At 41.3% G+C, this 12031-nt stretch overlaps 1 protein-coding gene across 3 annotated transcripts in view; it reads right to left on the bottom strand.

Moving 5' to 3' along the window:
- Positions 1 to 12031, bottom strand: part of hmgcll1 (3-hydroxymethyl-3-methylglutaryl-CoA lyase-like 1) — a 100393-nt gene that overhangs the window by 51931 nt on the left and 36431 nt on the right. For all 3 annotated transcript variants that reach the window (XM_043679339.1, XM_043679346.1, XM_043679331.1), the window contains exon 6: positions 3839 to 3902. In XM_043679339.1, coding sequence (XP_043535274.1) covers positions 3839 to 3902 — 64 coding nt within the window. The remainder of the gene's footprint in view (positions 1 to 3838; positions 3903 to 12031) is intronic.

Here is a 12031-nt window from a genome sequence, read left to right as displayed (position 1 = left end):
TCCAACAAGAAACAAAGGTGGAAATGTTGGATCTTCCCATGAGAAAGCACTGATGGGGAGCTGCTTTCTGCTACTGAATGTAGGCTCAAATGTGGCATCACTGGAATCGAATCTTTGTTCCACAATCTGCCTGCTCAGCCTATTTCTTGTACTCAGTCCCAGCGACCACACTGATGATCTACCTAAAATGGCACCTATTAGGGCTAATACTGTAAATGTATGATGCAGATGACCCTTTGATCTGTAAAAGTGCCCACTGTGTGAAAAAATGTAGGTGCTACACAATGCGATATTTACAGTTTAAAGTGTCAACTTCACAACCGACTTCTCCCAGCATGGACCAACACTTGTAAGACCCAAAGTCAAGAAACTTTAGGCCTCATTTTTTATCAATTTAGGTTAATGGATGGAAAATCAAACTCATCCCAGCACCAGGGCCAACAATGAGTGCCATGAATAGCTGAATATGTCATGTGATCTGAAAATGATGGTGGGCACTTATGGAAAACAAGAACTGTACTGACTGAACAGGAGAAATAACTGATTGAGGTTATACTGAATGACTATATTTCTCTATTCTCTGTAGACATTCTCCAGGTGCTATATTGTGTCCTCAAGCTAATAATGGTACGGAAGATGTATCCAATTTACAAATGTCCTCCCCCAAATGAGTGCACTGAGTTTTAAAAGCTGCTGCTGGATTATATCTCAAGTATAGATGAGCTACCACACAGAGGGTCAGAGTCCTTGGATGAAGGTGTCTGCTGCATGTTCAAATAGCAATAAGAAAATAATCAGAGATAAATACTCAGAATGGCTCTATTGTTGTTCTCTTTACTATCATCAGAAAGGGGGTGGCATTGCAGTTGGCATAACTGTCATGCTGAATGAGTAGAATATGTATAAAAACACAAGGTTTGAGACAAAAACAGACACTCCTGAGAAACTCAACAGCTCAATGGCATCTGTGAGGAGAAAAACAGAGTTAATGTTTTGAGTCCAGTGACTGTTCATCAGAACCAAAGACAGGGGGGAATGGCTGATGCTGATGCTGGGAGACAGGGTTTTGGAGTGGATGGAAAATAATGAGTTGAATTGATGGTAACAATGCCCTTAGTGACAGAGAAGAGAAAGAAGAGATGAACAAAGGGAACACTGATAATAAGCAGGAGGGAGGTAAATGCTAAATGGGCACAATGGGAATTGTGATTTTTGAAAATGGGTTGGATATGTTTGGGGAAGAACAGTGTTTGAGGGTGTGGGGTAGGTAACAAATAGGAGGGAAGCTGTTCATGCTATGAAACTGTTAAACTCAACATTGAGTCCTGAGGGATGTCATTTACTTAGGTGGAAGACAGAGTATTGCTTCTGCTGAGCTTTAATGGAGCACTGCGGCTGGTCTGAGACAGAGATAGTGACCAGTGGTGTGTTAAAATAACAGGGTAACTGGAAGCTCGAGCTCAGGTTTATGCCAGGTAAGTAGGGTGCTAAATGAGGAGAGAATAGGGCCCCAGGTCCCAATTAAAAATGATGCAGTGTTTAGGGTGTGCTGGGGTAGGTGGGATCGATTCTGGCAACGAAATGGGGCCAGGGTTTCAGGTTGAATCTGGCAGAGCACGGGTCTAACTGAGGGTCCCATGGGAGGTGGGAAACATACTGGGTCACAGTAAAAGGTCTGGGAGAGTTGTGTGAAGTAAATCTGGGATCAGTTTTATTGTTACTCAGGAGTTTGATTGCCTATGTAATAGTCTATCTTTAAATAAGTAACTATTCCAGTTAACTTCAGTGGAACCATCCAAAGTTTCTGATTTTCATGAAGACTTTGTCAAGTTCTAGGTATTGAGGAATTGCCCAGTGGGGAAACTCAATTTCCCAAGCAATTCCTTTGGCGTGTGCTACAATGGGGATTCTGCAGGGTCCCAGACACAACTCCCACCTACACTGGAGGAACAACAGCTTGGCCAGTGAAAGTCCTGAAATAGTGTTACACCCAAAACATTTACTTCTCCACCTCCTGATGCTGCCTGCCTTGCTGTATTCTTCCAACCTCCTGCTTGTCTACCTTGAATTCCAGCATCTGCAGTTTTTTTGTCTATAACCATGAAAAATCCAGGCCATTGCTGCTCCCACTACAAATGCCAGCTCGATTTCTGTTACTAATTTTGTTTCCACAATGGTGAGCCAACACCAAGACTAGGACAGTGTAGGTACAACACACTTACATTCTTGGGTAGTGTTCCTGTGTTATTTATAAAATGTGTCTTAATTTACGTCAATAGTACTTTGTCAAATTAGCAGTTATCAGCAGTACATCTGTTTTGCATTCATGGTGTATCTGTGTAATAGTTAAAACATAGGTTGGTAAAAATATGTTGCCTCATGACACTGTTAAACATACATTTTCCATCCTGGTTACTTTGTTACACTTTTGTGAGGTGAATTCAATTTAGAGAACATAATTAGTCACTTTAAATTACAAATCATTAAATTTGGGAGACTTATTTTCCATAACAAGGAGCAAGGAGCCAGCGGTTCTGGACAGTACAAGTAAGTTGTCACAGTTTGCAAATGGATTCCCATCAACGATGAAGTTGAGGTTCTGGTAGTGAGGTAAGGGATTGTGGGATAAGTATCAAAAAGTGTGGTGCTGGCAAAGCAAAGCTGGTCAGGCAGCATCCGAGGAGCAGAAGAATTGATATTCGAGCATAAGCTCTTCATCAGGAATGTGGGTAAGTAACTATCCCTCACAGAATGATTGGATACTGGGAAATTGAGGCAGGATTTAAAAGAGGGATCAGGATTGAGAGACAGAAGGAGCAAGGGCTTCAGACATAGATTAGGAGAGTAGTGATTGGGGGCTGGGCCTCAGACATGGATTGAATGGGGCTGGAAATGAAGGCTGGGCCTCAGACATGGAGTGAGTGGGTTTGGAGTGAAGGCTGGGCCACAGACATGGAGTGAGTGAATCAAGGAATGGAGGCTGGGCCTCAGATATGGATTGAAGGAGTCTGAAGATGGAGGCTGGGACTCAGAATTGCAAACAGGAGTTGGAGTCAGAATGTGGGAAAAGGATTGTACATCATGTGGCTTCGGTGTTGGGTCTGGTCAAAACATGGTGGTGATAATAAATAACATCTTTTCACTTAGGCATTCCAGGGACAGGCTGATGTGGAGCAAACCAAAATTGGAATAAGGAGTCATAGTAGACATTAGCCACCTTCGTGCTTTGGCAATGGCGTACTGCTTATTTCAAGTAGAGGTGAAGGCTGGATCTTTTTTGTCGTGACCAATGTTGTAGATGACATGCACTTCCCATGTGTGCATGCTTGCTGCCAGTCATGTACAAGTTTTAGAAGGTCTTGGAAAATGAGTGCCATGTGGTCTGATATAATGCTGTTAGTCTCTACTGATGTGGAAATAGCTCATATCCCAGGTACAAGACCCTTGTATGGTTACTAAAATTCATGGGGGTTGAGCTGAGTGAGTACATATAAACTTCAAAAGGGACCACCAAAGGAAGAACGAAGTCTCTGGTGCTGGAAAACTTGTTGGATAAACAAAATAGCAGTAAATTACTGTACATATTGAGCTGTTGTATTTGGACAATTTCATTGGCATATTTCTAAAGATGATCCTTACTGTAGTTATCATGAGTAAATTAAATTTCTCTTGCATTCTTAAATTGGGTATTTCTAAATCTGATGGAATAGCTATGAGAAACCTTACAACAATGAGATACATTCTGACAAGCTTCTTTCCAAATCATTTATCTTTCAAATGTAACTGTTTGAGGCAGTTCCCCCACCATATTTAATACAACCCTGACTGTATAGCTTACCTCTACAACCTTAGCTGGTGCAATGCTTCCTTCATAAGGACATCCTATTGCGCAGGAAACATACCTGTTTTTTGGACAGTAAAAATAAAATGATGCTTTGTTTCCTTTACAGTTGCAATCTTAAGAGCATAAATAATTACTGAACAAATGTCGGTTCATTGTTTTAAAAAAAACCTGCAGAAATTTATAAAGTCCAGAGATGAGAAATTTAATAATTATTTCAGATACTTCATAAACAGGGAAGATATTTTTAGTCAGGATTTATGACTTCTGATTAAAATGCATTATATCATTTCAGGGTGTAGGAAACAGGAACATATATTTGTTCTGTGGTAGATTATTCAAAAGGAAGTGTGTCATATTCATGTTGCAATTTAAAGCTGCACAATCACTTTACTAATCACATCAAAAGCAAATTTTAACCAACAAAAAAGCCTGAATGATCTTTCATGGTTTTTCCAAATGTTTACAGAAATACTATGTTACTAATCTTATGCACGATTGTGAATGGATCTTAAATTAGATTGTGAAATGTAATGGAGCTTCCTGTCAGTCATTGCTCCACAATCCAAGTTTATACTTCTGACTTTTAATCATAATTTTTTCCTTATCAACAAGACTCCTCATATAAACTGATGTTATTGACCATTAGTATAACTTATCTGATTCTGGTTGAGCCAGGATACAATAGTCTGTTTTGGAATTGACCATCTATAAGACCAATTCCTTGGGGGAGCTTCACACTTGGGCTGATAATTGGCAAGTATCTTCAAACAATTACAATAACAGAATTGCTATGGTGCAAAAGGAGACCATGTGGCCCATTGTGTCTGCACCAGCTCTCCAAATGAGCATCGTGACTTAGTGTCATCCTCCTCCTTTTTCCCCATAACCTTGTATATTATTTGCTTAAATAATCATCCAATATCTTCTTGAATGCCTCAACCCTATTTTCAGATGATGTGCTCTAAACATAAACCACTGACTGTGTGCAAAAACCTTTTCTCACCTCCCATTTGCTTCTTTTGGAAATCATTTTAAACCTGTGCCCTCTCGCTCATGATCATTTTACAAGAAGGAACATTTTCTACCTATTCAGCTCCCTCATGGTTTTGAAAACTCTACTGGATCTCCTCTTAGCCTTCTCTGCTCCTCATAAGTGAAAATATTCTTATCAATCTATTCTGCACTATCTCCAATATGGTACCCAGAACTTACACAGTTCTCCAGCTGAGGACCAGCGTCTTTTACAACTTCAGTTTCATCTCCTTGCTTTTATTCTTTATGCCCCTCTTAATTAAGTCTAAGATACTGAACATTTTATTAACTATCTTTCCTCTGGTCTTGCCATCTTTAATGATTTGCGCAGATGTACATCCAGATCCCTCTGCTTGTGCACACCCTTTAGAATGAAACCCTTTATGTTATGTTTTCTATATTCTTCCTACTAAAATGCATCCCGTCACATTCCTCTGCATTGATTTTCATCTGCCACCTATCAGCCCACTTCACCAACTTGCCTATGTCCTTCTGGAATTCTGTACTGTCCAACTCAGCTCACAAGGTTTCCAAGTTGTATATCATTCACAAACTTTGAAATTATCCCCTACAAACTAAGATCCTCATTAACTTGTATCAAGATTCACAAAAGTTCCAATTCTGACTCTTGGAGAGCTCCACTACAAACCTTTGTCCAGCCAAAATAAATCCATTGATTATTATTCACTGTCTTTTTTATCTCTCAACCAATTTTCTATCCATATTGTAAGTGTCCTTTTTATTCCATATAACTTTTCTCACAAGTTTGTTGTGTCGCACTGTATCAAATGCCTTATGGATATCCATACATATTACGTCAACAGCATTAACCGTTTCTGTTAACTTTTCAAAAAATGTTACTTAAATACTGTTTCCCCATTAGAAACCCATCCTGGCTCGTTCCATCCAACCCACCTCATTTCCATGTGCCTTATTCTATCCAAAATACTTGTTTCCAGAAGCTACCAAATTAACAAAGTTAAACTGACTGGTCTGCAATTGCTGGGCTTATCCTTATTAACGTTTTTGAACAAGATATACTGTTTACAATTTTCCAGTAATCTGGCACCTTCCCAAATTCTTGGCAATGACAATTGCCAACGAGGGAATCTAGCTATCTCAACTAGGTATTCAATGTAATTCCTCGAACAACATCCTGTGGGTTACCATAATGCAGAAACTAAGCTGGACCAGTACCTAAATACTAGGGATAAAAGTGCAGGTCAGAATCTGGGCGTTCCATGCTGAATCACTCACCTCCTGACCCAAAGCCTGTCCACAAGGTACAAGTCAGGAATTTGATGGAATACAGGGGTCCATATTTATGAACGTAGAACTTACGAGCACTCACATTTATGAACACGTAATTTTAAAGAGCCGACATATGAACATTTCCTGTGGTAGCAAACAGCTCCCCATTGTCCAAACTGCCTTTTGAATGGACTCCAGAATGGAACCTATTCCCTGCCTGTAGTCCACAGTTGCATGGTCAGTGCAGTTTCAACCACTCTCAAAATTCATTTCATCTACCACATATGCACCACAGCTGCTGAGCATACCACCAACAAGATATACATGAATGCTTTTGGCAAGGTTGATTTAATAGCAATCCCAAAGCAACTTCTACCACTGATGAAGTCAGAGGCAGCAGGCCTACTGAAACCTCATCTTCACCACAGTTCCCCTCTAAGACACGCACCATCTTGACTTGGAATTATGTCGCCATTTCTTCAATGCTGCTGATTCAAGATCCTGGAATTCCCTTCCTAACAATGTATCGGCATTAGTTACAGCAGTTCAAGATTGAAACACATCTTCTCAAGGGCAATTAGGGATTGGCAATGTATGCCGACCTTACTCATGATGCTCACATCCCAGGCATCAATTACATACTTATCTCATAATGATATCATCAAATTCTTCCTGCTCTTCTGATGACCATTACAAAATAATTACAAGCAGCTAAAGCAGCAAATTGGTGCACTTGCAAAGAAGCGAAAGTGAGGACTGCAGATGCTGGAAATCAGAGTTTAGATTAGAGTGGTGCTGGAAAAGCACAGCAGGTCAGGCAGCATCCGAGGAGCAGGAAAATTCCTGATAAAGGGCTTTTGTCTGAAATGTCGATTTCCCTGCACTTGCAAAGAGCACAAGCTGCCAGGTCAGCAATGCTTTCAGAAACAGGTCCTATGACCCAGTTTGTCAGTATAATATATTGGTTGTGAAACAGACAAGTCAGAGAGAACTTGCCATGGGGGTAAACAGCCTTTTCTCTCTTTCTCTGAAGCCACTCACATTAATATTTGAGACAAAAACCCTCAATATTCGAAGTGGAGATTTCTTAAAGGATAAGTCTGAATCGACCCCACTGTCTCCAGAAAAAGAGAATTCCATTAGCCCTAAAGGACCTAGGGAGAAGCCACAACATCAACAGTTTGCATGGCAAGTGATTCGAGCTGCATTCCAGCATTTGCAACAATTTGTGAATAATGTATTTTCTCAAAATTTAACTGTTATTTGGCCAAAATACCTTTTAAGACAATGCTGTGCAGATAATAAACTAGTTCTTATTTGGTGGCTTAAAAACTTGTCTGACTTGTTTTTGATATTGAGCTGTACACAGTCTGATGTTTGGCAAATATTTTAAATTTAAATTCAGAATTTGTCGTGGCCAGTGGGAATGTGTGACAAGGAAACACTGCATTGCTAATAAGTGGGCCTTTACATTGTAAAACACTAATTAGACTGTGTACAGAGCAGAAAGTGAGGTCTGCAGATGCTGGAGATTAGAGCTGAAAATGTGTTGCTGGAAAAGCGCAGCAGGTCAGGCAGCATCCAGGGAACAGGAGAATCGACGTTTCGGGCATAAGCCTGAAGAAGGGCTTATGCCCGAAACATCGATTCTCCTGTTCCCTGGATGCTGCCTGACCTGCTGCGCTTTTCCAGCAACACATTTTCAGCTGTGTACAGAGCATTCCATATAGTTCTGGCATCCACTTTCCAAGAAATGTAACAGCAGTAGAGGGAATGCATTATATTATTAAGACTGGAATCTTATGGAAGTGAAGGAAGATTGGATAGGCTGGGACTGTTGTCTTTGGAACAGGAGAAGCAGATTGAGTTGATGTGTATAAAATTACTTCGAGACAGGGGATCTAGATGGAGTGGATAGGAAGGACTTATTCTCCAAGAGCAGGTAAGAAGCTCGAAATACTGTGATGAGTACGGAATTCTGGATACCCCAAAGCCTGTCCACCATCTACAAGGCACAAGTCAGGAGTGTGATGGAATACTCTCCACTTGCCTGAATGGGTGCAACTTGAATAATGCTCAAGAAATTTGACACCATCCAGGATAAAGTAGCAAGCTTGGTTGGCATTGCATCCACAAACATCCACTTGCTCCACAACTGATGCATTGAGGAAGTTCACCAAAGATCCTCAGGCAACACCTTCCAAACCCACAACCACTTCCATCTAGGACAAGGGCAATAGATACATGGGAACACCACCACCTTCAAGTTCCCCTCCAAGCCACTCACCATCCTGACTTGGAAATATATCGCCGTTCTTTCACTATCGCTGGCCAGAATCCTGGAATTCCGTCCCCAACGGCATTGTGGGTCAACCCACAGCAGGTAGACTGTAGCAGTTCATGAAGGCAGCTCACCACCACCTTCTCAATGGCAAGAAGGGACGGGCAATAAATGCTGGCCAACCAGTGACACCCACATCCCACAAATGAACAAACAACAATCCCTTAGATCAATAACTGGAAACATAGAATTAAAATAGTTTGTAGATGGATTAGAGAGGAGCTGAAGATAAATATTTTCACCCAGAAGCCAGTAAGGTTCCAGAATTCACTGCCTGAACTGGAGTTACAAATACTTCAGTCCTTGCCTCAAACTGCTCCCTCACCCCTGACTCCATGACTTTACCTGGCAAATTTGAGCTGACTATTCACAACCTCAGTGTTATTCCGGATCGCAAGATGGCCTTTCAACCACTTTGACCACGATAATTTCATCATATCTTGATCACGCCTCAGCTCCTCTGCTGCTGAAACCCTTGTTACCGTCAGATCTGACCATATTAAGACACTCCCGGTCAGTCCCCAACAATCTGTGCTCCCAAATTTGGGGTCATTCAAATTTATCTGTCAGCACCCCAACAAAATCTTATTCACTAACCAGCTTTTGCTTGCTGGCCTCAATTTTGAAATTCTCACATTTGTTTTCAAATCCTTTTACGGTCTCAACCCTATCGAAGTCTGTAATCTCGCCCAGTCCTGCGACCATGTTCATCCAATTCTGGCCTCTTGGATCATCCCCAATTTTAATCGCTTCAGCACAGGGGCCAAAACTCAACTTCAAAAGCCCCAAATCGAGAAATTTCCTCCTTGTATTTTCCCCATATGATTTTCTTCAATTAAGAGGCTCATTAAAACAGACCTATTTGTGGCAATCATTTGGTCACCTCCCTAATTTCTTGTTTTGTGTCTCATTTGTTTTTATTGTATCTGGGAAGCACTTGGGTAGACATTTTGTAAGTTTAAAGGTGTTATATAAACAGATGTTGTTGTTGTGATAATAGAAGCGGAAACAATGATCTCCTTCGAAGTGTACATGGATGTGTACTTGAAGACCTATGACCTACCAGGCTATGGGGGCTGGACAGTGAAAATTAAATAGATAGCTCTAACTTAGCCAGTATAGACCAATTGGGCCAAATGGCTTCTTCTAAATTTCTATGATGCTGCGCAAAAAGTCACAGTTGTGTAAACACCATCTTTTCAGTTAGCAGGATAAATCATAATATACAGCTCAAATATTGATATTTTGTAGGCATATCTACAGATGTTGAAGTTCACAATATCTTTAATCATGTCCAAAAGCCCATCGATAACAACAATATTTCAGCAATGTGTGTGTTGAAGATGTCACAGTAACCATTGAGGGCCATTTTGAAAGATAACTACATATAAAGTATTTCAAAAAGTTCCTTGCAATTACAGTTTATATAATTCAGATTATTTCAAAACTACAAGCAAATTGGCCCATTCATTTTAAAATGACAAATGTAATTATTAAACATGCTGTGCAGTTTTGAAAAGTCACCCCCACCAGAATTGTTTACCGAATGTGTTCTGGTGTTCCGCTCTATTGTTTATTTAAGATGCTTGATTAACGCAAGACTTTGTTTAAATACCGTTCTTCAGATTACAAATTATCTCAAGAAGGACTGATAACGTCTCTGCAGACAGATGAAACGTATATAAACATTCATTATATATTCACAAACTGCAGATTTTAACAATTGTCTATCCGTAGATAAAACTCCGCCAGATGTGGCAAAGCTGGATAACTGAGAATGCAGTTTATGACTGGGAAAACTCAACAGTTACTTGCCTTCATATTTAAGACAAACAGGCAAAAATGTTATCCGTCTTCATTTCGCTCTGTCATAACTTTTGCAGTCAGGATCATTGGGGTTCAGCAATTGTACAATCTTCAAATATCCTTTGGTCATTTTCATAGCTGGGATTTCAAATTTCTTTACTTCTCTTGTTCCAATGGTCTCGACTCTTGGTGGGTTTTGGAATCCGCGGATGGAACCACTCCTAACCTGTTCATCCATAGTTATGGCCAAATGCAAAGCTGGATGGTTTTGGAGTATTCAAGACAAATGGCTCAACACCAGGTTATAGTCCAACAGGTTTAATTGGAAGCATTAGGTCTCGGAGTGCTATAAACCTGTTGGACTATAACCTGATGTTGTGCGATTTTTAACTTTGTACATCCCAGTCCAACACCGGCATCTCCAAATCATGACAAATCAGTTGGTCAAAACTCATGAAAACATCAGTGAGTCAGCAGATGAATTAAAGCATCTCAGGTTACCAGTGTCTTTTTTTTAAGTGCTCAGTTAAGGGCAATAGTGTTCCACACACTTCTTATTTTAAAGTCGATCTCACGGGTTTTGCATGTTTCCGAGAAAAGTGGTGTTGGTGGAGGGGGTTGCAGAAGTGAGGGAGGCAGAGTCAGGGACGTGGAATGGGATAGCAAAGAGCTGAGCAGCAGCAAAGAGACAGGACCAGTGAGGAAGGGACCAGCAGAGATATGGGTGGGGCTACCAGCAGCAATGATCGGGCACCAGCAGAGACATGGAATGTCAATGAAAGGAGTCGAACATCAAGCAGGGGGCAGCAGAGAGCTGCAAGTCCAGAAGGGACGTCACTCAGAAAAAAACAGGGTGTACAGCCAATTGCCATGTGCTTGATACACAGCAGCATAAAGGCAGACCTAGATTACTACATGAGGCAGTGGCAGCAGATACCTGCAGCCTGCTGAGAGCTGATCAGCTCTTTGTTGGACCTGGTGACCAGGTATCACCAGTTAATGAAAAAGCCATCACCATCTTCAAGTCATATCCACTGAATGGACCTCAACCTCTGCAGATCCAGGATTTCCCACAGAGAATAAGGGCAATTGGCTTCCCACAAGGGCAAAACATCATTGACCACATTCATACAACAATTTGGATACCCCAGATCAGCGAGGAATATTCATCCACAAAGACATCCACTCCATCAATGTACGTTTTACGAATAAGCATAATATTATTCCAGAGATATGTGTTCCAGCTTCCTGGAGAGCAGCCTTGGCAGTGCCCTGTTCACTTCCCTTTGAAACATAGTCATTGGAGCCCAACAGCATGGCACTGAATGTCAAAATAGCATCAATATCTTCCCGGGCACAACCAAATTGCGCCCCATGAATGCACAGAGTAACAGCCTTCAGGTCCACCATAATGAGCATGGTCTATTGTACTCTGCACAATACTGCATCAGACAGCAAGACATTGGCAGTGGAGAAACAGAGAAGGAGCGGATAGATTGCTGGTTAATGAGAGAGTGAGAGATAATAATGAGTTAGCGAGGGATCAGGAATGGGGGGGTCAGTGAGGGTTCAAGAATAGGGTGGGGTCAGTAAGGGGTCAGAAATGGAGGGGCCAGTGAGGGATCAGGAATAGGGGTGGTCAGTGAGGGATCAGGAATGGGGAAGGCAGTGAGGGTTCAGGAATGGGGGGGATCAGTGAGGGTTCAGAAATTGAGGGGAGTCAGTGAGGGTTCAGGAAAGGGGAAGGCAGTGAGGGA

Source organism: Chiloscyllium plagiosum, chromosome 3 (assembly GCF_004010195.1).
Source record: "Chiloscyllium plagiosum isolate BGI_BamShark_2017 chromosome 3, ASM401019v2, whole genome shotgun sequence".
Lineage (NCBI taxonomy): Eukaryota > Metazoa > Chordata > Chondrichthyes > Orectolobiformes > Hemiscylliidae > Chiloscyllium > Chiloscyllium plagiosum.
This window is presented reverse-complemented; position numbering and strand designations above follow the sequence as displayed.